Here is a 24,925-nt window from a genome sequence, read left to right on the forward strand (position 1 = left end):
AATATATTTTATCTTTGAAATTCTTCCCAAAAAAAAAGTGAAAAGCAGTAATCAAAAAAAAAAAATAAAAAATTCAACCTTTTATTTTTTCCATATGTGATCATGTCTTCATTGAGAATGTGCAATATAAAACGTTTTTAAAATAAAGAACAAACATTACATGAATAACTATCTGATGATTACTTATTAACAGTATTATTATGCATAATAATGCATATGTCTGTGTTATAAATTGCATACAACTTACCTCCAGATGGCCACAAATCTGTCCCGGGACATATTTTGGGGGAACTGCGTCCTGAAGAGAGGTTTACTCTGTCGCCAATAATCTCTTCGTACTGGCAACACAAGAAGTCCTATGCCCATACACAGCCCAATAAATGTCTTCATCTCCGTCACAGTCACGGGTGACCACTTTGCCATCTTTGCTCTTGTTGGAGTTTGGTTTGTTTGGTCACTGTACCTATTCGTCTCGGTAACAAGATGCATCCAAAGTTCTTCATTAAAAATATGCTCAAATGCCTGCAGCGGTGTGGTGTCTGCAGGCAAATCAATTTTCACTCCAGGTGTGCGGTTGAAAACACTCCGTGCATTGCGGTGGTAGTTCGATTGGTTCAGCGCGTTCAAAGTCATCATTTTCATCTATACCGTCATCAAAGCCGACACACTCCTCAAAATCACTGCCTTCCGACATCTCTTCTCTGTCAAACTCCTCCATGTTTGCTTGAAAAAAACTTCTTTCTTCTTGCTTGACTTATATGCTCTCCCGGCGTCAATGGTAGAATTACGCAACAGCGCCCCCGGCTTGAATGGTAGAAATGCGGTAATGCTTTCCCGGCCTAAATGGGTTAAAGTAAAAATCAAATCAGTTTGACACGTTTATTAAGTGTAAGGAGCAAATGTAATAATGTTGTAAATTGATATTCTGTGGAACAGCTGTGTTTGGATAAAGCTAAATGCTTTTTGTACAGGTTTACCTTCGTAAACCAATTTGTTGGCAGGCACACACTGTACGATTTTTTTCAGTCGTTTCACGCAGCTACAGCTCACACTGTACGACGCAACAACAGGGTTTAAAATTTCACAGCTCACAATGTTTGTTCTCAAAATGTGCGGCCCAACGTGCTGATGCGATCTACCTGCTAACATTGTACGTCTAAAAACCCCGTCGCACTCAGCTCTGCAATGAGATGGCGCTACTCGGACTCGTCTATCCCGAAGCCCAACGAGTCGAACAGGAATATGAAGCGCTCTGCCTTGGCGACTTGTGTAATTTTGTGCTGAAAGCCCTAAAATGAAAAGCCTGCGACATATTTGGAAAAAGACATGGCTGAGCAAATTGGGCTACTACGGTCTGTCGATTTTACAGAAAGAACTGTTTCACTTTCACCCCCGTCATGCTTCTGCGTTTTCGTCTGATTGGAAGAAGAAGAATCCTTGTTTGAGCATGTCCACTGAGCGATCTGCCCATGATGGCCGATTTCAAACACCTTTGATTTTCTCCCAACCTCACGGTTCCTGATCTGGAGGTGGTCGTGACTTGTTGATTGCCCCTCGTTACCCCTTGTACACTACACGACGCACGAAGCACGATCAGGCTGAAAGTCGGCCTGACTGAAAAATTCTCGCATGGCTAGAAACTCTTCCCAAAAAGGGCAGAAATCGTACAGGGTGTGCCTGGCCTAAGGCGAACACGACGCAGGACAATCAACACTGGAGAGACAACTCAAGGGTACAGAAATACTATACTTGTGAACAACATTCGTCAACGTTCGTCTTGGGAAGAAAATTCTCAGTTTAGCATCTTTAAACTAGTTTATATTGGGAGTTCTACTTTAGCGCTGCTATAATTTATATATTTGAAAGATTATTTCTCTGGATTACCATGATTTGTCAGATTTCTTTGTTCAATGTGCATAAAACAAAACCGGGTCAACTTAAGTGTTGTCCATGCTCTAAAATAGGGCATAAGAATGCTAATCTCTGCTGGGCCATAGCAAATAAAAATGTTAAAATCCTCTTCAAAATAGGTGAGCTGTTCAGATGTAAAAGGGGTGAAGACTGGATTATAGGGTCGGTTTATGATAAATGTTGCTACAGTTGAATGGACAGTGAGACCAGCTTTGAGCTTATAAGCTCAGGTTGTCCTTCAGTGTCTCTTGTACATGGTGTGATGTGTTGTGTGCGAAGTCACGCCTGGCCGGCTGTTATCTACCGCAGACTCGCAGGTCCCTGAAGGGACACCAGAGGAGTCATCTGAGTCACTTGCAGTTTCTTCTGCGGTAGCAAATTAAAACTGGTCCAACACAGAAGGATGCAGATAGGAAGGAATGTCGTTAATGTATTTCCCCTTAATTAAATCTGCTCTTTTTCTGCCTAATCCCCACCAAACAGATACTAAATTAACAAAAAAGCAATTTGACTTATTCCTCTGCCTTAAGTTGCAGCAGCTGCCTCTAACAGCAGAAACTCTCTTGCTCTTTGTGGTGCTTCTGTTTATTAAACACAGACGATTGGCGACGATTTGATTTGGCGTTCATCAGCTCTGATAATGATGATGAATCTTGCTTCCATCTGCACGTTGTGCACAAATGTGCGTGTAAAGTGTCCCTACCTCAGTTGTTCAGCACTGCAGTTGCTGCTGCTTTTCATTGCCACTGTGCTGTAACATCAGAGCTCTCTAAATATTGATTAGAACTAATTTCCTCAGAGTAGCAGATAAGCAAGATTTACTGTGTTGCGGTACTTCAAATGATTCCTGTATGAAATCCGGTGAATTTTTGTTTTCCATATAGAGTTTTCAGGCATGTTAAAACCACTTGTTTAAAAAAAAAAAAACTTTATAAAAACTTCTTCTATTCAGTTTTCAATTCTGTTTGTTAGACATGAACTAGTCGCTGGTCACATTAATCAGGATCTTCTGATGACTTTTACTCAAGTAACATTTCAGTCAGTGACTTGGACTTTTACCAAAGTCATATTTTGGACAGGTACTTATACTTTTACTTGACTCCGAGATTTCAGTACTTTATATAACACTGGTTTTAACTAATCTGATTTAATTTTTTACTTTAAAGTGCCTTAAAATTCGTTGTGAATTGGTGCTATATAAATAAACTAGACTTACCAATCGGCAGTGCTTGAAATTTGGTAGCCGATCGCCAATCGCATTAATCAGTCAAAAAATCAATAAATTCTTCAACTTCTGTATCATGTACATTGACTTTGTATTATTAGGTAACAAAAGGTGATAATAAAGTATTAATGAATTGAACATGACCGGCTAGTCATTATGAAGACCACCGATTTTAAGTTGTTGCCTTGTTTGTTTTGTTTTTGCCCCGGAAAATGAACGCTCAACGCAGGAAGAGGCTATGGGTTGTCCTGCAGCTTTTGCATTCATCATTACTCTACCAGCTCTGACTTCTGGGTCATTTTAACTGCTGCATTCAGTCAAGGCTATAGTTTTAATTCTTGTTAGCAGTGAGAAACAGAAACCAGTATCATATCACTAAAAAATGGTGCAGCAGGAAAAATATACTTTTCTGGAATTAATAAAATATTTTTTTACGGTAATTCAATTAAATTCAACACATTACCTAATTTTCTTTCTTCAATGAACGTTGTATATCTTTGTTTCTTTTCTTTTATTAAAAGTGATATGACAGTTTAAAAAGAAGCTCCATTACAGAAGACATTTTTTTTTTATTTCTCTTACCAATGATCATTATTTCTACTGCATAATCTCAGTAACAAGAAAGACGGATAAATGTGACATGTACAGATGTGTGAAGGAGTCCCCAACATGACCATATTCAGCGTTTTGTTCATCATCATAATAAATTCTGAGAAACTCATTTAAGTTTTTGGTTGCAATGTTAGAAAATGTTAAAATGCTTTCTGAGTATTAATGAATTAATGCTCCTGAAGCACAACCCTGCTTTAAACTCTTCTGCTTGTGCATCCCTGTCTGCTTTATTCACTTTGATATTCTCAAATAAACCTTTGAGGCCCTCACAGAGTTTAGGGGAAGTTATCAAATATTTTTTTTCTTAAAACAGTAGATTTATTTGTATCTCTGTTAGTAAGTTGAATTTAAATACTTGCCAGGTTTTTTAGATATTTTTTTTTTTGGTAAAATCTCTTGAAAATCGCGTTTCCATTTCCTCCAATTTAACCAACCCGGCTTATCACACAATAATGTAACAAAAATGCAATAAAGTTTATGGTTGTAACAAATAAGTTTAGAGGTATGAGTAGAAAGCACTATTATTGTTTGTTGGAACTTTGGTGATATGTATACGACCTTCTTTATCTTTTATTATTTGTTGTATATTTTAGGTGAAAAAGTGATTTTAATCAGTGTAACAAAAGCAGCCATTTAGATATTGTTTACCCATATTAAAGAATTCAGATAGATTTCCTCATTGTAATCAGTTTAATTGGCCTCTTCTATAATCAGCACACATACAATAAGGTTTATTTGGAAGCTCTGAGATAAATTGTTCGTTAAAGAAACAAAATCTGGTGCATCGGTTTATTTCATCCTTGCCTCTGTTTTTCAATTTGCAGCAGATGAGAATTTTGACGAAGCCCTCATGTTTGATAAGCACTTTGATTTCGGGGGAAATGACTGCTTTGTTATCTTGTTGTTGTGACAAAGGGAAAAAAAACCCGAAAGACTCCTATATTTTATTTAGTAAATATCACATTTTCCAGCACACTTAACCAGGCAAGTACGACAGCACCAAGCAAGACTAGAGCAGAAACAAGAAGTGAGCGATAGATGCTGTAACAATCGTCATCAGAACAGGAATAACAGTTAATGAAAAAAGGAGGAATTTTTAGCAATTCTAAAACTGGAAGAAATCCAAATTAAAATATGTAATTTTTACTTAAAATAAGTCAGTTTGTTCTCGACTTGAGGAGATGAAAGAGACATTTTGCCAATGGAACAAGACAATTTAGATTAAAATAAGAAAAGATTATTGCATTGTTATATTTCAGGTGCATATTATCGAATTATCTTATTTTAAGAGTAAAAATACTTATTCTATTGGCAAAATATCTAATTTACTGACTCAAATCAAGGGTAAATGCACTTAATTTAAGACATTTTTACTCGTACTCGTACTCGTCGTCTCCCGCTTTATCCGGAACCGTGTCGCGGGGGCAGCAGACTAAGCAGAGACTCCCAGACTTCCCTCTCCGCAGACACCTCTTCCAGCTCTGCTGGGGGAAGCCCTAGGCGCTCCCAGGCCAGCCGAGAGACGTAGTCTCTCCAGCGTGTCCTGGGCCGTCCCCTGGGCCTCCTCCCAGTGGGACGTGCCTGGAACACCTCCCGAGGGAGGCGTCCAGGGGGCATCCGAAGAAGATGTCCGAGCCACCTCAACTGACTCCTCTCGATGTGGAGGAGAACCGGCTCTACACTGAGCCTCTCCCGAATGACTGAGCTCCTCACCATATCTCTAAGGGAGAGCCCAGCCACCCTGCGGAGGAAGCTCATTTCAGCCGCTTGTATCCGGGATCTCGTTCTTTCGGTCATGATCCAAATTTCATGACCATAGGTGAGGGTAGGAACGTAGACCGACCGGTAAATTGAGAGCTTTGCCTTTTCGCTCAGCTCTCTCTTCACCACGACAGACCGGTGCAGCGTCCGCATTATTGCAGCAGCCGCACCGATCCGTCTATCGATCTCCCACTCCATTCTTCCCTCACTCGTGAACAGGACCCCAAGATACTTGAACTCCTCCACTTGAGGCAGGGACTCTCCTCCAACCTGAAGGGGACAAGCCACCTTTTTCCGGTCGAGAACCATGGCCTCGGATTTGGAGGAGCTGATTCTCATCCCGGCCGCTTCACACTCGGCTGCGAACCGCCCCAGCGCATTTTTACTTATTTCTAAATAATTTTCCAGTGTAGGGTAAGAACCAAATGATACTTCTTCGTAAGACGATGCATTTTGTCACATACTTTGAGTGTGTTTGAAAATGGGAAGAAGGATGTGAAATCTGAATGCTGCCAGGGCCTCAAGATGGGATTTGTTGAATCATAGCTGAGCTTTTTTCGATACATAAAGATAACCTAACCACCTCTAATATCCTGCACACAATCATTATGTTTCCCCTAATTATTCAAACATTAATCTAGAAATGGATTAGACTCCCCTGTTATATCTCAAGCAACTAGAATGCTGAGGTTAGATTTGATTTCTCCAGACTCGGTGTCTGCTGGGATCATTTAAAAGCTAAATAAAGTAATATGAAAAAAAAAATCTATTTCGTTTTGTTTTCCCTTTTAAATAAAATAACTTAAATACTTGTGAAAATAAAGCATAAATGCCCCACTTATCAGATCCCGAGTTTACCGTCTTTGAGCCCATTTGTTTGGTTCAAGTTCATTATCTATATTTGAGAGTAGGTTTCTGCAATCTAAAAACACAGCATGTTCTTCCCAGGTCTAAGATATTGTGAAACTGTTAGGAAAATAATCCCATATCAACCTTAAAGTCTAAAACGAGTTAAAATATATTTCCAAGCCTTTTGTTCTTTGGTTTAAGAGGATGGGAGCCATAATTAATAAATGAAGAAAACATTAAACAGTGAACCTTCCCAGGACTGGCTGACAAGCCAAATATACTAAGAGCTCATTGACAACTCATAGTTGATCACAAATGGAACTATTATTTTCCCCTAAAGCAGCGGTCCCCAACCAGTTATATGTCAGACAATGTTTTCACAGACTGGTATTTAAAGTGAAGGGGGTAAATACGATCAAATAAAATAATATGGCTGGCATAAAATCAAATAAAAACAGCATAAAAACCTGTGTCAAGAGGCACAGGTTAATTCAGGTAATTTGGAGAGAGTACCCCATTTTTTAAAATATTTTTTACAATAAAACATCACTCAGACTCTGATCGTCGATAAATTATATATATATATTTTCTGTGCAGCCAGGTACCAAATGACCGGTACCGGTCCGCGGCCCGGTGGTTGGGGACCGCTGCCCTAAAGCACTACAAGCTTTGTTGGGTCAGTTAATATCAGAGTTCATGGTTCAACAACAGAGAAAGAATGGCCAAAAATTGTCATCATTAAAGCAGATTAAGGCAAGAGTTCTGATAAAAAACCTATTTTTATGAACAAATGAAACCCCATCTTAATTAACCACAAGACTTTGAAATCTTTGCTCTAATGAGACAACAGTGGAACAAATTTTCATTCTGTCCCATCCAGTATAAAGTTTTACTATGGTGAAAAATGTTGGGCTTCCTGGATGATTCTGCAGACATGATAAAACCACAAATTCTAAATGAACGTGAAAGTACATCAGTTTGTGGCGTTATGTCGTTAGACAATGATCCAAAGCACACCGGCAAATACACGTCCTAAAAGCTGAGAAAATAAAATAAACTAGTCAGTTTTCAACTTTAAACAACCCAACTCTCCCTTAAAATCCATCACTGCAGCCGATTTAAAATGATTCCTGACAGAAAGGTGGGCTATCATTCCTTTACCAGAATATAAAAGACTGTCTGCTATTGGAAATGCTTCATGCCAGTTCTTGCTGCCAGGCATGATTGATTTACCTTCTATTAAAATATTTCTTCACAGAAACTCCTGTATTTTCATCATTGCAACCACGGTCTGTTGAACATGTTAGAAGATAACCAAATACCCGGCATTGTTGTCTGGAATATTTTCCCAGATCATAGAGTTGAATAGTATATTAATGTTCTTTGTTTTGCTGTTTCTCTGCTACTCTTCCGACCTCTGTAGTCTGCCGATGAGATAGAAGCGACGGTAAGCCGTATTTCAACCTTCAAACAGTCCTGCTTGTTGGGCCTTTTCATCTCCACCTGACCCTTCTATTGGTTCTCATCGTCCTTTTAAAGATCTAAGGGGCTTAATGAGGAAAAGGGAATCAAACTGATTTCCATAATATGCTGATTGGGGTAATTGTTAATGATTTTAGTTGAAATGAAATTCCCAACAGCTGGGAGTGTAAAACATCTGTAATTTGCAGCTCCTTGCTGCAGAATTCATTTAATGACAGATCAGATCAAATTGAAAGCAAATTAAGCCCCTCTTTGCTTCTTTTTTTTTCATTTTCTTTTTTCTTTCATCATTTCAATCATTTCATACTCATTGTGTTTGACCTTGCTTCATTTTAATGTATTTTTGCAGCATCTCCAAGTTGCTCTACAATTCATATGCTTAAGATTTAACGACCCATCTTCATGATGAAACCATTGGACATGCATGTTAAGGTGTTTATCAGGGTCCTGTCTCCGTCCTGCATGCGCTTCCTTTTATGGATCTATGTGTTTCTCTTCAGTGCAACAGGGTAATTCTACTGCGCCTCCACCAACAAAGGCACATGAAATAGACGGGTAGAGGTGCTCTGACAAATAGAGATGGAGGGGAAAAGCAAACATTTGATTTGAAGGTTACAGCGTTTCTCTCTTTGTAGTGCCTGCACTTTCCAGCGTGCTGCAGAATCCAGCATCTGAGAATGCAATGACCGTGTATCATCATCCCTTGAAGACTCAAATTAAACGGAATACTGGATGGAAATTAAATTCTGGCATTTAAAGTAAATAACCGGATTTGGTCACTTTGATGCAATATTTTCAGACCAGGGGCGAGATGGAAGCAGACAAAATGAACTCTTTTAATCCAGTGGTAATCCTCTGGTATACATAAAGATCTACCATGCTGCAGACCATATTGGTATTTAAATCACATAATTTCATGTTTAAGGCTCAGCTATGAATGTTGCAAGCATTTTCCTCTCATATCTAACAACATGCAATCAATGACTTAATGTTGAAACTGCTGGAAAGATAAAAATCTTTAAAAAAAACTATGGTTTATGAAATTAATTCTACATCAGTGTTTTCCTTAAAGTACGTTGATTTCTTATCAACACTTTTTATTTGTCTGAATTTCTTACCTCTCATCCAATACCTTCTATCTCCTAGCTTTATTCTCTTTAATATTGCTGGGAAAAAACCCCCGAATATATTGAATTTTGTCCATAACAATCAGTATACTTTTTACTTAGAATATTCCACTTTGCTGCCAAGTTATATGTAGTTCAAGGGCTCCATGGTCTTGGAGTAGCTTGACGTACAAACCGCTGCTTCATTGCAATGAATTGAGTCCAATGAGGTGTTTCGGGAATCTGAACAGAATTACTCCTGGTTAAAACGGTTTGAAGGTTTTTCAGCCATTTGATAAAAGAGAGGAAAAGATCCAAAAGTCCTGTAAATGCATCTGGCCTGGAAACACCTTAGGATCCCCAATGATCAGCCAAAGAGTGTTACTTAAAAGATATGCAGAAGTTATACAGATTACATTTAAATTCGGCTCCACGTAACGTGCAAAACTGATGCCATCTTCACATTTTAACAATGTTTTGTCCACTGACAGTTTGAACTGACCAGTTTTTCGATTGACTACTTCTATCCAAGTTTACGGTACTAATCAGTAAAGTACAGTGTTGGGCACGTTACTTTGAAAAAGTAATTAGTTATAGTTACTAGTTACTTCTCCCAAAAAGTAACTGAGTTACTAACTGAGTTACTCCAACATAAAAGTAAATAGTTACTAGTAAAAGTAACTATTGCGTTACTTTTGCGTTTCTCGCCCCCCGTAACCCTCACCACCCAGCCCCCACCTTCTCGCGGTGTGTTTTCAAAGCCAGCTGAATAGAGCGGACGACAAAGACAAGAACCTGCAGAGAGTTTTGCATTTATTGCAACTCAACGTAAATGACATCAGGGGGGAACGCCATGTGAAGTTTTTTAACAGGGCATTCAGATCTGGTGAAATTAATAACTGGGGATGTCTAATTCTGAAATCCTGTGTGTTTGGGTTGTTATAGATACTGCAACATCTATCTATCATCTATCTATCTAGATCTATACTCTGTGTGTGACATAAAATATGGATCTCCATCCCTGCCACAAAGGCCATCAAATAATGTTTAAAATAATAAATACAGTAGGTTGAAAAGACAGAGCATCCATCCATCCATCCATCCATCCATCCAGATTTCTCCCTTTCGTTTGATCGTTCACGCTCTCCATAGTTCTCCTGTGGTGCGAGCACAGGGCGACTGTTGCGCGCCTTTAGCGAGCATGTACGTTTCCTGTCGCTTGCGCGGTGACTCGTGCCGCCTGCGCTGTGCGGAGATGCAGAGGAAACCGTATGTGATGGAGAAACGCAGCTCGACGTAACACTGGTATTTCCATCAGGAAAACGCTGTTTTGCTGCTGAAGTCATCCTCACTCTCCATCTCTGTGTGCTGTACGTTAACACCCACCAGCAGAAACACCCACCTACCCAACTGACAGACGGAATCTCACTATACATCAGCCTTTCTCATCCTCCCCTCTCTCATGACAAGGCGCGCACCTCTGGATGACCTAAAAAATAATCTTTAATATCTCTTAAACAAAAGTAGCACAAACAATATTTTTTTCTGCACAAATCTACACTAACGTTGCACTAACCATTCAGTCTATTTGCAGAGTTTTTTGACGTGGGTGGGGTGTCAGCTTCACGCAGCTGCGCACGAGTCCTATCATGAAAAAAGGTTCATTGTGCGACCTGAGTAACGCGCAGTAACAAGGTGTCTGCAATGGTAACAGCGTTATAATTACAGTCAAAGTAATAAGTTAGATTACTCGTTACTAAAACAAGGTAACGGCGTTAGTAATGCCGTTACTTTCAACGCAGTTAGTCCCATCACTGGTAAAGTATATGTTTTACTGGAGTAGTGCAGTCTCACATTTAATGATTTGAAGAGGGCAGCGTTTAATGTGTGTGCCTTATTGGGAAGATAAACCCCAGGATAAGAGAGTTTGTGCCAACCTGTAAAGTGTTGTACTGCAACAAAATAGACTATTTAAGCCACACAGAGAAAGGATGTAACTAAAAACTACAAAACTACAGGCAGAATAAGTACAGCCCACCCATACATTAGAAAAATGAAAGCTACACTTGTGTGTTTTAGGTCTCATTAAGAACCTTCTTGTTCCGTAATGCAGAGTCCTTCACCAGGTCGGGTACCAGTATAAAATTACCTCTATGGGTAGAAAAAAAACACATATTATTTAATAGGTTTGTGTACGGGTTTAAATTAACAGAATGCTGGTATCATGGTTACAGCATGAATGAAACATTTATTTTTTCTTATTAATTAAACTCTACATCTTAAAAAATAAATTGACTCAAGAATATCCAAAAAACAATACCTTTTTTAAGCATCGGCCAGTTTACAGCTGTTAATCTGTGAGCACAGCGTGCACTAGATGCGAGTATGAGGCAATTTTCTTTACTGCCTTACACATGACTTTGTGCACACTTTGTGATCATGCTTCGGGTCGCACTATTATTTAAAAATCTGTGCTGTCCTGGCTGGGTTATAAATGGGTATAAATGCTGGTAACGGGTTGGGTCTCGGTTCCTAAATCTACGGGTTCATGTGGATGTAGTTTTGAAAAATCCGACCAGTGCAGAACTCTGCCATGATGTACCTTGGAAAACTTACAGCTCTACAGTCCGTCAGCAAACTATGAATTCTCCCTGAGGTAGAAGACAGCCTTTTGAGAATCCGGAGGAATCCTAAGCTGCTGGGGCCTCTTTAGAATTGCTGTGGTGTTAGAGCCCTACAGGAAGTCTGCATCCTTGCACACCCAAGAGCCTAAAGCTGCTTATCTTTTTCCACACAGTACCCAATAATAGCTGTAATTTACCTCTACCTCTTGATGCGAAAAATACTCTCTTTAGTCCTAGAGATGTCAGTGCCCAAGTAGCTTTTGGCACATGACCCCACCAGCCTCTATGCAGCCGTTCCATATTGAGAAGAACAAAAAAGGAGGTGAAAATAATCTCCAAATCTCAGTGTTGGAGAACTGCATGCTTGGTGCCAATTCTGATACGATTGAACAACCACTGCATGCTTTCTGCATACAAACAACTAATTGTGAAGTGGTGGTAGAAAAATGTCTTATTATCATGTGACCTAAACTGGTGCTTAGATAAGATGACACATTTGCTGACATGCTGAAAGGTTTTAAACCAAAAGCTCCCAATGGGTTTGGTTTGAAATAGAGGTTTAATGTGTCAAATCTAAACTTTTGGTCCAGATGTGGTTGGCCTGCTGTTCTTTAAAAGGCTCTGGGAACCATCTCATAGTGCTTGGAATCAGACCTTTTGGTTCCTGGGTGTTATAACAGATGAAAGATTGAAAATATGTGACCAATAAACTTACTGAAAGAAGTGAATGAATTCTGCGTTATTTTCTACTGGTGTTCCTTGTTTCAAGCCAGAATGTGTTGAATCTTAAATCCCTTTATTTAAATCCCTTTATGAAAATAATGTTAAATCAATCAATCAATTTCTTTATTGTCAACAACAGTTTGCATTGTAATTGAGATTTCAGTTTCAGTACAAACTGTTGGGGCTGGCAGGGGGGAACGATTGACTGAGGCCAAGTGTGCTGCCGAACACTGCCGTTGGCGCATTCCTACGGCTGCCAAGGACCCCACCATGAGGCGGTTCCCTTAGCATATTTAATACTTTATCCTTGATGGGATACAGTTCAAGATAAGAAAAAAAATCACCTCAGCGGAGAAAAAGCACATGTAACGCAAGACAAACATTTCAGCTGAAGGAAAACATTGGAGAGTGTAGCCACATGAAAGTCAATCCAACATTTCTGAGAATCAGTTGTGTATGTATTAGGGGTGAAACGGTTCACAAAATCCACGGTTTGGTTCACGGTTCCGTGGTCACGGTTTTTGGTTCGGTTCGGTATATGTTGATTGTTACTCCGAAATCCCATAAAAATTTATGAAATTAATGAAAAAATCCATCAAAATTCATGAATTGTAATTATTTTTAATGATCCTTGGAAACCCTGGATCACTTTCGCATGTTTTCCTGCTTTGAATTTAATAATTTCGCGCATGCTCTCTACGATCTCCAAGGAACTCAGAGCGGAGCGGACGGGAGCCACAGTGGAGGCTGTAGGCTTTGCTTTGAGCAGGCGGTCTGGAGCGCAGCGGAGCACTGACAGAGTATTTGGGATTTCGGGGTTAGCATGACATGTTGGTCGTGTTGCTGTTAGCATAAACAAAACGTGTTGCACAATGCTTGCACACTGTTTTTATCCACAACTTTCTTTCCGCCGTCATCGTAGGTCACTCTAAATGCAAAGCGGTCCCATACAGCAGACCTATAAAGTGCTGCTGGCGCGTCTTCCAACTCCTGTTCTTTCCCACTCGCCATACCCACACAATTCTCCACAACAACTTATTTTTTTCTGCTACACTACGGCTACGCTGCTTCGCTTCTTCTTCTTCTTGCTTACTACTGGTGGTTGGCTTTGGTCGCAGTACCGCCACCTTCTGCTCTGGAGTGTACACGCTTCGCCTATGAGAAAAAAGAGCAGTGCATGAACCAAACGCAACACACCCGAATCGAACCGAACGGTTCGGGCGGTTTTCATAAACCGTTCCATCCCTCGTATGTATGATGAATGTGTTCAATTTGTCTACGAATGCTGTCTCCACATGCCATTGTCCTTAATAAGACGGAAGTTTACCAATCGGTGCTGCAGTTCTGGACGCATCCACAGATGTTCGCGGGTAGGGTAGATTGGGGGAGACGGCAGTTCTGGGCCTTTCCGCTATAACATCCAGTGGAGGTTGGATAAATGGGAGGCCGAATCTAAAATAACACTTTATGTTTTGAGAGCAGGCTACACAGGAATTTTCTATTAGCCTTCGAGTCTTTTCTTGCTGGCTCCACATGGCGAATCCAGTATTCTGAATTTGTTGGGTTTTTCCGCCTTGAAGTTAGCACGCACATCCAAGATATTATCCAATCTCACCTTTGAAATGAACCACCGCAGCCAGCCTGCATTCAATGGCACCTAGCATACGGCTCAGCTCGTGGTCCTGCTCGTTCACAGCCTTTGTGAGAACGTCAACCGCTGCCGGCACCCTGATTAATGCCCAAATTCCCGCTGACATCCTCTGTAGTTGTAGATACATCCGGTGTCCGCCAAATCCAAACAGGAGAAATCCGAGTATCGTAAATCCGAAAATCCATGCATCCTCAACATCCTCGACCGACAACGTTGTAAAACACACCATCCTCCAAGCCTTTCAGGAGTCCAGGGTGTATCCCGCAAAGTATGTCCGGGCAGGACAGGAAGGGTGCCTTTTTCCCTGTCTTCCAGATGATCAAATTTGATAAAATTCATTGAGATACCAGCTGACCAGATCCATTGTTTGAATTTGGGTGATATGAAGAGAGGGGTCAGAAAAAACAAAACACAGCAAAGCAGGGAAAGTGCAGGGAGTTGCAGAGCAGCAGGAAAATGCAACCGCCTCCTTCAAGAGTCAGAACAGAAAGAAATAATCTAGAGATAAGGAATACAAACCTGAAATCAGTTTGGTTTAACATGTGTATGTAAAACTGCTTGAAAATGTGTTTTATTTGTAATGAAAAAAGGTTAACCTCATGACCTTTTAAAATACCTTTTCAAGTAACCGCCCTGTCTTTGTGTGTCTGCTTGCAGGCGCAGCAGCTCCAGAAGAAAGACTCGCAGCTGAAAGCACTGGAAGCCTTCTACAGGGAGCAGCTGGCTCAGCTGGAGCAGAGGGTACAACATTCATGCTACTCCCCATGCTTACACATGTTCACAGACCTGCAAAAACCCACCTCATTCATAGCTTTCATAGACCCGCTGTGCTGAGGAGCAGAATACCGAGGCTCACACTCGTCCTAGGAAATCTGGACGAAAGTAGCTGTTTCACACATGCAAATTCAAACACATTCGTGATCAAATATAGTCACACAAACTCAGGGCCAGATAGACTTTTACTGAAAATTTCAAAGCTAAAATAAATAGGCATGTATAATAGTTTTAAAATGTTTGTATACATTTTCTCTGCAACATCTATGACGAAACAAATGTTTGCTTGTTGCACCCTCCCTGGGTTTAACCTATTAACCGCACAAGCAATGATATCTGTACTGTAAGGAAAGTAAAGACATACAATAGATAGTCTAAAACCCCATTTTAAAATTGGCAAAACTATGTAAAGTAAATGTAACAAGTTTGTTTATCATGTTAGGTTTGCACCTAAACATTGCACAAATGAAAGGACTCCCTTAGGCCTCTCCAGTGTGATTCAACAGGCGGCAAAGATTGAAGCCAGTCGGAGTATCTCCGGAGAGCCTTTACAAGACCTTCCTTTTCCTTTCATCTTCCATTTGACATTTGCCGGGTAGAAAAGGTTCGGTTTCAAGTCAAGTCTCAGTCTCACCAGGCGCCATGCAGAGAACCTTTACAAGATGCTCTCTGGGGGAAGCTGTCTTCCATTTCTCAAATAGAGAAGACCTTTAAAGGACATTATGTGAAAAAAACTAAGTATTGTGTTCTGTTTACTATGGTTAATTCAAGCCTCTCCTGCACGAATGGGAAGAGAGGGGGTGGATGGAACAGCATGGTGCAGCACTGGAGTGTAGGATCCATGCTCCAGTCAGCTAGCCGCTAGCATTCAGCAGAATAATTGATTCCTCTTTTCCAGTCCAGCTCTTTAATTTTAGCATCTTAGCTAACTTAGCCAACTCCCTCTTTTTGTCTTATTTTATATCCTGAGGAGCTGTTCTCATTTTCCCTTAATAGTCCAAGTCTTGATGTTCTACCGGTGACTATTTGTGTTCCTGTCATTAGTAACAGGTTGGGTTGGAAGAGTGACTCGATGCCTGGCAGGCTGGCATACGGGTGGCACAAGCTGTGTTTGCTATCGAGCTTAGGATGTTTGCAGACAGACCTGTGTGTGTGATTGCATGTGTGTATGTGTTAAGATAGAGTGAGATATTGTTTGCATGAACACTGTGTACTCAGGTGCACATGTACAGTATAGGCAGATTCATGTATCAGTGTGAGAGCACAGTTTGTTTGCAGAATGCCAGCAGTCCTGGGTTCCTCAGCTCAGAATCATCTTTGTTCCTACCAGTACTGGGAACCTCACTGTAAAGTTATTCTCACTTTAGTGAAAATGTTTGAGCTGGTTATTAAAGACGTACAATCTGATAACGCCACCAGAGATCGCTTTTACTATTAACCCTTCTTTAATAGTTTTCAGCAAGGGTGTAACTTTGTGTTGAAAGTTGGTGGGGACACTTTAAAGGTGGGGGCTGATGGACCTACAGTTACTCGACCCGAACGCTTTCAGTAGGATTTTGTATTTTCCAAAAAAGAGCTCAAACATACATTTATTGAATTGTTTCCTATTGTTGAGAACACAAGAGAACCATAATACACCGATATTTATAGATGGAGAGATGCATTTTAGTGCAATATATATATATTTAAGTCCCAAAAGCATTAATGTATCAAAAAAATAACGAATAACAGCCGATTCCGATGCAAAAATCGTTATATCATGCATCCCTAGTACCGTATTTTTACCACCATAAGGTGCACCGTACTAAAAGGCGCAGTCTCCGTTATGTGTGACATTTCTGTATTTAACACACACATAAGGCGCACCGGACTATAGGGCGCGTTTTTTTTATACAGGTATATGTCCTCTTCTACGTTTAAATAACTCTACTGCGTATTTAAAAATAGAGCGGGAGCAAAACTGAGTATGTTTGTGCTTTATGCATGTATTTATTACAAAGTATTAATCAAACCCATCAAAGTCATCATCCTCTGTTTCTGAATTAAACAGCTGCGCTAAATCAGACATGCCAATTTCCCCTTCTTCGCTGTCAGAGTCACTTTCCGTGCCGTGCGGCTCCTCGGCAATGATGCCGGCTTTTGCGAAAGCTCGAACAACAGTTCCAGCAGACACGTTAGTCCAAGCATCTACAATCCATCCGCAAACTGTGGCGTAACTTGCCCGGCGCTGCCTTCCACTTTTCGTGAAACTGTGGTCTCCGTCTGTCATCCATTGCTCCCACGCCGCTCTTAGCCTTACTTTGAATGGCCGGTTCACACCGATTTGGAGCAGTTGAAGTTCCTTTGTCAGACCCCCCGGGATAACGGCGAGCACAGCGTCAATTTTTTTCACCATGTTTTTACATCAGCTGTGAGATGGGCATGCATGGAGTCACAGATTAACAGAGATGGTGATGAGTGGAAAAAAACACCTGGTCTCCTTACATTCAGCCACTCTTTCATCATCTCCTCAATGAGGTGGTCTCAAAAGTCGCAGTAACAACACACATAGGGCGCACCGCACCATAGGGCGCACCGCACATTATGAGGGGAAAAAAAGACGTTTATATGCGCCTTATTGTCGTGAAAATACGGTATGTACAATTTCAGTATCCAGAAAAAATATGTATATGCTGCATTTTAAATGTAGAATTGCATATTGTTTTTCTCATAAACTTTCTGGTAATATTGGAGATATATTTTATTGCATGTTGCATATCCCAGTAAATCTGTTTCACCTTTAAATCTGCAGCTCTCCCTACTTCTCTCTGTGCTCTGCTTAAAAAGAGTTATGAACCTATTTACTAATATAATGATACCAGAAACAAATTTTCCAGATATGTCAAAGCTCTGCAGTCTGATTCTGTCTTTTAACCTGTAACTAGGAGTCATGATCCTTCGAGAAGCCCAGCTTTTTTTAAATAGTAAAGAAAAACAAACTATGTTTTCTCAAGCCTCTTGCATTAAATTATTAACTTGTATGAACTTACAATCTGTTGCCATTTTTTGCTGAAAAAGCTCCGGCTGTCTAATGTACAGATTTTCGGTGGCATCTCAAATTTTTTTAACCAACCCGTTTCGTAACTTTTACTTAAACATATATAAAGTAGCTCCCTTTTATAGCTGCTGTGTGTCTCTCGTCCTCCATGTAGCTACTCTCTAAGCAGTGAAACGTGACCGCAAATCAGATGCCTCAAAGCGACGGATCTGATGATGTCACACGGAGAGGCGGGACGCGGGAGCAGGGAGAGAGAGGAAAATAAAAAAGGGACTGAAAACGCTCCAGATAGCTGGACCCAACCTCTGTTACCTTTGGCTAAAGTAAAGGAGTGGAAAGGGGAAAAAAGCAGAGATTATTGGTGGGGACATGTCCACACAAGTCCTTCAGAAAGTTACGCCTGTGGGTTTAAGGATCATCCTGAAAAAGAAGATAAAATAAAGTTTTACTACAAATTTTCATTCATTGACTAAGAAATAATACATGTACTCCATCCATCCATTGTCTATACTTGCATATGCTTTTAGGGTCGCAGTAGGGTTGGTGCACATCTGCAGGACTTGGATTGGGCAAACGGCGGCGTCCACACTGTTCAGATCCCATGTGGAAGTGGAGGGCTGTGTGCTTCTGCAACACATTTGGCCAAATGTGTGGGAAATTGGGGAGAATATAATTTTTCTACCGATTTTGACACAGATTTTCAATTAAGTGTTGAGTATAACTTAATCTGCTATTATTTTGACTAGCCGTTTTGATTTGAGATTTGAGATTACAGAAAATAAATGGAATTAGAACCCTACTTTAAAGCAGGCTCTTAAAGGAATAGTACACCCAAAACATGATTAGCCTTCATTTTCTACTCACCCCCATGCTGAACAACAATCTAAAGTACTTTTTTGATATCTCAAATGCATCTGGAGATCTGGGAGGCTTCTTGCTGTCTGCTGACATTCACATAATGGAGGTCTATGGTGCCCGAGGCAGAAAGGTCCATAAAAGTCCACAAAAAACGTCTCAATATTCCTCCATACTGCTCGTCCAATGTATTCCAAGTGTCCTGAGTGGGTAGCGTCCATAATTTACTCAAAACGAAGTCATTTAGAATGTTTTTAGAGCATAAACAGTAGTGTATAGGATTTCAGCATTGCTCAATATCTGCACCGAAGGTTCAGACGCTATTAGTTTAGCTGTAGTACTTTCCACCGAGGCGCACCCATCTGGAGATGAAATATGAGTTCATAGAGTTAATGGACTAAACATTGCAGTTTTGCTGTGGACATTCTGTATGCTCTTTTTTCCTGGCTAAGGAAGTCTTGCATTCTAACATGTTCCATCACCTTGAATGTATGCAGCAGCATTTATTAAGTCAGAGTTCAGAAGAAGTGCATTGAGAATCAAAAACAACAACATGAAGTCATTTTGCACGATGCTGATGTAAAGTGTTGATGCTAAAATAAGTAACTCAGATTTGGTGTAATGTACTAATGCTTTTAAGTATAATATCTTTCTAAAACTTAATAAAGGAAAATATCTTTTGGACCTCTTATAAAAACACCAGTATTGGAAAATAAATAAAATAAAATCCGCTGTAATGACGGTTGTCAACATTTTTCTCACTTCCAGGTCCCACTGTTTCCTGTCAAGAGCACTGGAAATATCTGTACATTAAACACACACCCACTGCTTTATTCCAGATCAAACGCAGTGGCTCTGCTTTAATTCCTGGCCAGGGATGGGAAGGTGCAGACACCTGCTTATTGTTGTGCTTCCAACTTGAGAGGATGTCATAGTGACTTCCATTTGGTTCCTACAGACATCCTCTTATGTTAACCTTAAATCATGCTTCATTTAAAATGAAGATTTACACTCTCAGGGCTTAGCTTCCCCTTAAAATGTGAATATTTTGACAATTTCATGTCCCTACATGTGCATCCACACACATCCTGATACGAATGCATACATACATCCACGTATTGCAGATGTTTGTATGATCTCGACAAGATGGAGACATTCTGGCGTTTCGATCAAACCCTCAAGCCCTCCCACCCACCCAAAGTACCATATTAAAACTTCACTTTTCTGCTGTGCTGCACTTTATTATGGAAATGCATTCACTCTGGGCCCTATGCACACCGAGTCAAAGTTAAACGCTTTCATCCCGTAAAAAGCTATCTGCTCAATATGCTGCACCGAAGGCTTCAGATCTGCTTATTAGTTTAGCTTGTTAGTACGTTTCCACCGAGGCTGCACCCATCTGGAGATGAAGATATGAGTTTCATAATAAGTTAATGGTACTAAACATTGCAGTGTTGCTGCTGACATTCCTGTTGCCTCATTATTTTTTTCCTGGGCTAAGGAAGTACTTGTGCATTCCTCAACAGTGGTTAACATCCACCCTGAAGTATCTGCAGCAGCATTTATTAAAGAGTGAAGAGTTCAGAAGAAGGTGCTGAGAGACAAAAACAACAACATGGAAGTCATTTTGGCACTGATGCTGATGTAAAGTTGTATGACTCGCCTCAAAATAATAAACACCTTCCCAGATTATGACTGTAATGCTATGATATGCTGTGCCTTTAGTATGTGTATGTATAAAAACAAACCTATTGAAGGAAAGATTATGACTGCTAAGGTAAGAGTAAGAAAAGTCGCTATTGGCTGCCCTAAAAGGCGCTCATTTACATACTTCATGTCATCCAGCTGCAGGAGATTCTGAATCCCTCTAATTTTTATTATTATTATTATTTTTTTTTGGCTGGCTGTCAAAGCAGTGCAGAGAGATAGGATAGCTGGAAGGAAGAAACGTGGGGATTTAACAGTTTATAGAGACTTATGCAGAAACAAGTAAAGAAAAATAAATTCAGTTAAGATATTTAGTTCCACACTACATACCAATTGGTGACATAAATGCACCATTAGAGAGAATGAGGCTGTAGAATAAAAATGCAATTATTTTATGTGAGACAACTGTGTCATTTAAAAATTAGTTTCATGATTCAATTTTGCAATTTGGGGCGGGATTAGCAGCAGCCTATCACATTCAAATTTCATTTGCAACCTGGATTGGAAGTGGAAAGATCGTCTCACTTGAGAGCACAGAGTTTGGTGCTTTTATTTTGTCAAAGTCTCCACTAACAGAAAAAAGTTGCTGGATTTGGCACTATGTTTTTTTTTTTTTTTTTTTTCGTTTTTTTTTTTTTTTTTTTTTATAAAGGCGCTAAAGGGTCTGAAAAGGCGCTAAATTTAGCGACAGAAGCGCTAAATTGGCAAAACTGGTGCAAAGTAAATTAAACTCTTTACTCTTCAACTCTGCATCTGTTGGTAGGTGTCACATATGAGGTAGCAAGAATTATAAAGCACAAGAATTGTGCTTTACAATTTCCTTAAAAACTGGAAAGGTCAAATTGTGACATCTATGTCAGGGATTTCTAAACGTTACAACGCAATGGCTCACGAATCCGCATCAATTTATGGCCGGGGACCCACTTTGCAAACCCACAGATGATGTTAAAAAAATATGCATGGGAAAAAGAATCGACTTATTTAGAGTTTTATTTTCTAATCATATGGGAACCGAGCACATTCTCAGCTTTGTTGTACTGATGTAGGGCAATTGGAGATCTGCCGATCCCGCTATGTGCTGCTATATCTTTCTGGGCTAATTCTTGATGTCTTTTTCTTCATTTACGTTAAAAGAATGACAGAATAATAACAAGTCTTCCACAAGTCCCAGTTGAAAAAGACTTTATTTTAAACAAATCAAAGCAAACGTCAGCAACAGATGAAGGGATGAAGGGAGCAGTTTGCATAAATAAGGCATTTGCTTGTGTAGGTCGTTACTGATCCAAAAAAAATATTGGTCAAAAATATTAACCAGCTGATGTATCGATCTTTATCGGAAATAACAACTATAGTGATTGTAGTTTTGGATACAAGGTAGAAGATTTCCCTCCACATTCTTTACCCCAGAGTGCTACGTTGGTGTAAGATTTTTAAGATAGGATATATATAAATCAGAGAAAACTAATAAAGCTACAGTCTGCATTTAGACCTGTTCCAAGTTGCTACAAAGGCATGTAGATGGAACCACTTTAGTTCCTCACAGCATCAGAGCTCATGTCAGTTTTTCTGGGTAGTGTCACAATGAGGGTGGAGCCAACAGCAATACTGATTCAAAATCAGAGGCAGTACCCTCTTTAAGCATGAGGATGGCGCCAAACAGTGGCTAAAATGTCCCACTATGCCTACTGATTGCAGAAGAAAGTTCATTTAGGGGTGAGTTGTCCTTTAATGTCTGTGAGCCATATGCATTTCATTGCCCAAGTGTAAAGAGGCTCTGAGTACTTTAAAAGTTAAAAAGCCAGACTTGCATCACAAACACCTTCAATTTCTAAAGAGCTTTCAAACTAGCCATAGCTGAAACAAAGTTTGAAACATTAAAGATGATAAGATTATAATTAAAAAAATAAAATTAGACAATTAAGCACACAATTAACAGAAAAACAATGATGGCACAAATTAAGTAAAAATAAAACTCAGTTGGGTTAAAGGTCACTGAGTAAAATTTTTCCACAAAAAAATGATTGCAAAAGGAAGAAAGCGTATCTGCCTCATCAACAACAGGTAGAGAGCCTTTTTTAGAAAGCTTTCCAGTTCTGTAAAAGTCCTATTTTTCATCTCATTATGACATATTATTCCATGTTATATTTTCAAATGGCATTCCTCATTTACTTAAAAAAGAGAAGTACATTTTTTTCTTACTTTTGTTTATACATATTTTTCCCTTTAATCTTCTGCACGTCCTCCGAAGGATTTCTGCGGCCTCCTCTTTAAAAAGCAGTATGTAGGATGTAGGTCAGTGGTTTTCCGTCCTGTTCATCAAAAGTCACTGCTCTGCATGTTTTAGACATCCCTCTGTTGCAGCACACCTGATTTTAATGATAGATAGATTTATCAGCTCCCATCAAGTGCTGCAGATGTCTGATTGGTTTAATGCTGCGTCCACACCGGACGCAGCTGGCGCGACAGAAGCAGCGAGTTTACATTCAAAGTCAATGGTTGACGCGCGTCAAGGCGCAGCAAAAGGTCCCGCGGCGCGTTTTGAGCAGCAGGCGCAGCGCGTCTGAGCAGCTGAAGCAGCGCAAATGCGCTGCTGCTCGAGATGGAAAAATTGAACTTTTGCTGCTCGACGCGCCGCATCAACCAATCAGAGAAGCTGATCTGGGAGCTGGCAGGGAGAGAGACACAGCGCTGATGATACAGAGCGCTATGATCACTACTCTGAAACAGTTTATTGACGCATAAATTAACATAAAATGCAGAAATCTGCCGGCAGAATATGTTCCCTTTTATTATCCTGCTGCCTGCAGTTTGGATTATTTAGATGAAAAACACCTACCAGCTGCCGCGGTGAACCACGAGGAGGCGACCCGGCCAGGGGCTGCTGTTGAAGGGATTCCTACTGACAGCGCACCGCTGGTATGTGGGGGTCTGAGCGGCTCCGACAGAAAAAACATTGGCAGGCAGGATAGTAATCTGGATGAACTGACTGCAATGATTAAGTTTTCAGGTGTATTTTCTCACTTAAAAACATTAAAACTACTTTATTCCCACTGATCACAGCAAATATAGCTGCAAGGCAGAGAAAGGATAGAGAAGCTCCGCCCAACGCGCGTCAGACCCACTTTTGCACCGAGCAGCCAGAGCAGCAAAGCTGCTTCAGCTGCACGTCAGAACTAAACTGGTACAAGCAGCAAAAATGAAGCAGCAGACGCGATTTTGCTGCTCCTGCTGCGTCCGGTGTGAACATAGCATAAGTCAGGTGTAGGCTGGTAAGGGGTTACCTAAAATGTGCGGGGCAGTTCGTATTTGAGAACCATTGGTCTAGGTCAGAGGTCACGGATTAGCGGACCGCGGTTCGGACCCGGAACCACCTGTTGGCTAATCCAGAGCCAACCTGATTTAAAACATTTATAAATGTTTTAAATGGCACTTGCACCGCTTCTCCTGTTAATATGGTAAAGCCTTCCGGAGCGTGAGGGACCAGGCTGCACATGATCTAAATTTGCCAATGAGCTGCTGTCAGTCTGGGTTGCTGCTGCTGCTACTTTTAGACACAGCAGGCAAACCTGAGGCAAGCCGGGCGATTGGAAAGAAGGAGAAGACGATGAGAAAAAGAGTGCAGGGAAAGTGTGGCCTGCTGGAAGAACTGTGATGAACTGGTGAAAGAAAAGTGAAAGATGACCCTGCACTTTTTGAGTATGTTTGGCTCAACCTGCTGCTCTGAAGCAGGATTCTCCACCATGAACAGAATAAAAAATAAACATAGATTCAGGCTTAAAATGCGCACCTTGATATGTGCTTGATAATGGCTTTGTCTCCATTCAAACCCAGGTTTAAAGCCTTGCAGGGCAGCATAAAGCCCACTGCTCTCATTAAGCCATAGAAAAGAAAAAAAACCAACAAACTGTCAGTTCAGGTGTTTTATAAAATATGTGAATCAGGAAATTGTCTATATACCAAACTGAACGATTGTTGTTTTCTACCTCAAAAAACATTTAAATTTTAAAAGGAAACAATTTTCTAAATTTCCTTTTTATATTTTTTTTTATTTATTATTATTATTTTTCTTTTTATTCAAAAATTCAATGTATAACACGGAGACACAAAAACCTCATTTTATTTCACTGTTAGATTCTTTTTGAAGTAACAGATTATGAGTAAAAAATGTCTCTAGACCTTTACTGGTTGATGATTTTCTTTATTTGGACCCTGCTGATTCATAATTAGTTACCCCTGGTCTAGGTGTTTGAGTTGAAGCTTTTCATTTAGAACTCTACCTCTTCTGGGGTATTTCAGGTATGCAGTGGGTATTGACCCTGCAGCTCAGTGCAGCTGAAAAGCTCCCGTAGTTCAAACTGTCAAAGACACCTGACTGTCCTGAAGGTGTCAGCACTACGATGTGGTGCTTATGAGGTTGCTATAAAAAATGTGGCCTGGTCTTGTAATAATATAATAGAACTTTATTGATCTCACATTGGAGAAATTAACCTTTGCATTCAACACATCCCCTTGGGGAGCAGTGGGCTGCAGTGGTGGGGCGCCCCGGGAGCAATCAGGGGTTAAGAGTCATACTCAGAGACACAGAGTGTCAGTCTGTGGGAGTTAGGC

General features: G+C 40.3%; 1 protein-coding gene across 2 annotated transcripts in view; it reads left to right on the top strand.

Annotated features, from left to right (window-relative positions):
* The window catches only part of chchd6a (coiled-coil-helix-coiled-coil-helix domain containing 6a), a 131,504-nt gene that overhangs the window by 33,761 nt on the left and 72,818 nt on the right, over positions 1–24,925 (top strand). Inside the window, exons 5-6 of one of the 2 annotated variants that reach the window (XM_038294837.1) lie at positions 7,782–7,805; positions 14,602–14,685. In XM_038294837.1, coding sequence (XP_038150765.1) covers positions 7,782–7,805; positions 14,602–14,685 — 108 coding nt within the window. The remainder of the gene's footprint in view (positions 1–7,781; positions 7,806–14,601; positions 14,686–24,925) is intronic. The other variant, XM_038294838.1, reaches the window with a different exon arrangement.

This window comes from Cyprinodon tularosa, unplaced genomic scaffold (genome assembly GCF_016077235.1).
Source record: "Cyprinodon tularosa strain WSP-4 unplaced genomic scaffold, ASM1607723v1 ctg346, whole genome shotgun sequence".
NCBI classification, from domain to species: Eukaryota; Metazoa; Chordata; class Actinopteri; order Cyprinodontiformes; family Cyprinodontidae; genus Cyprinodon; species Cyprinodon tularosa.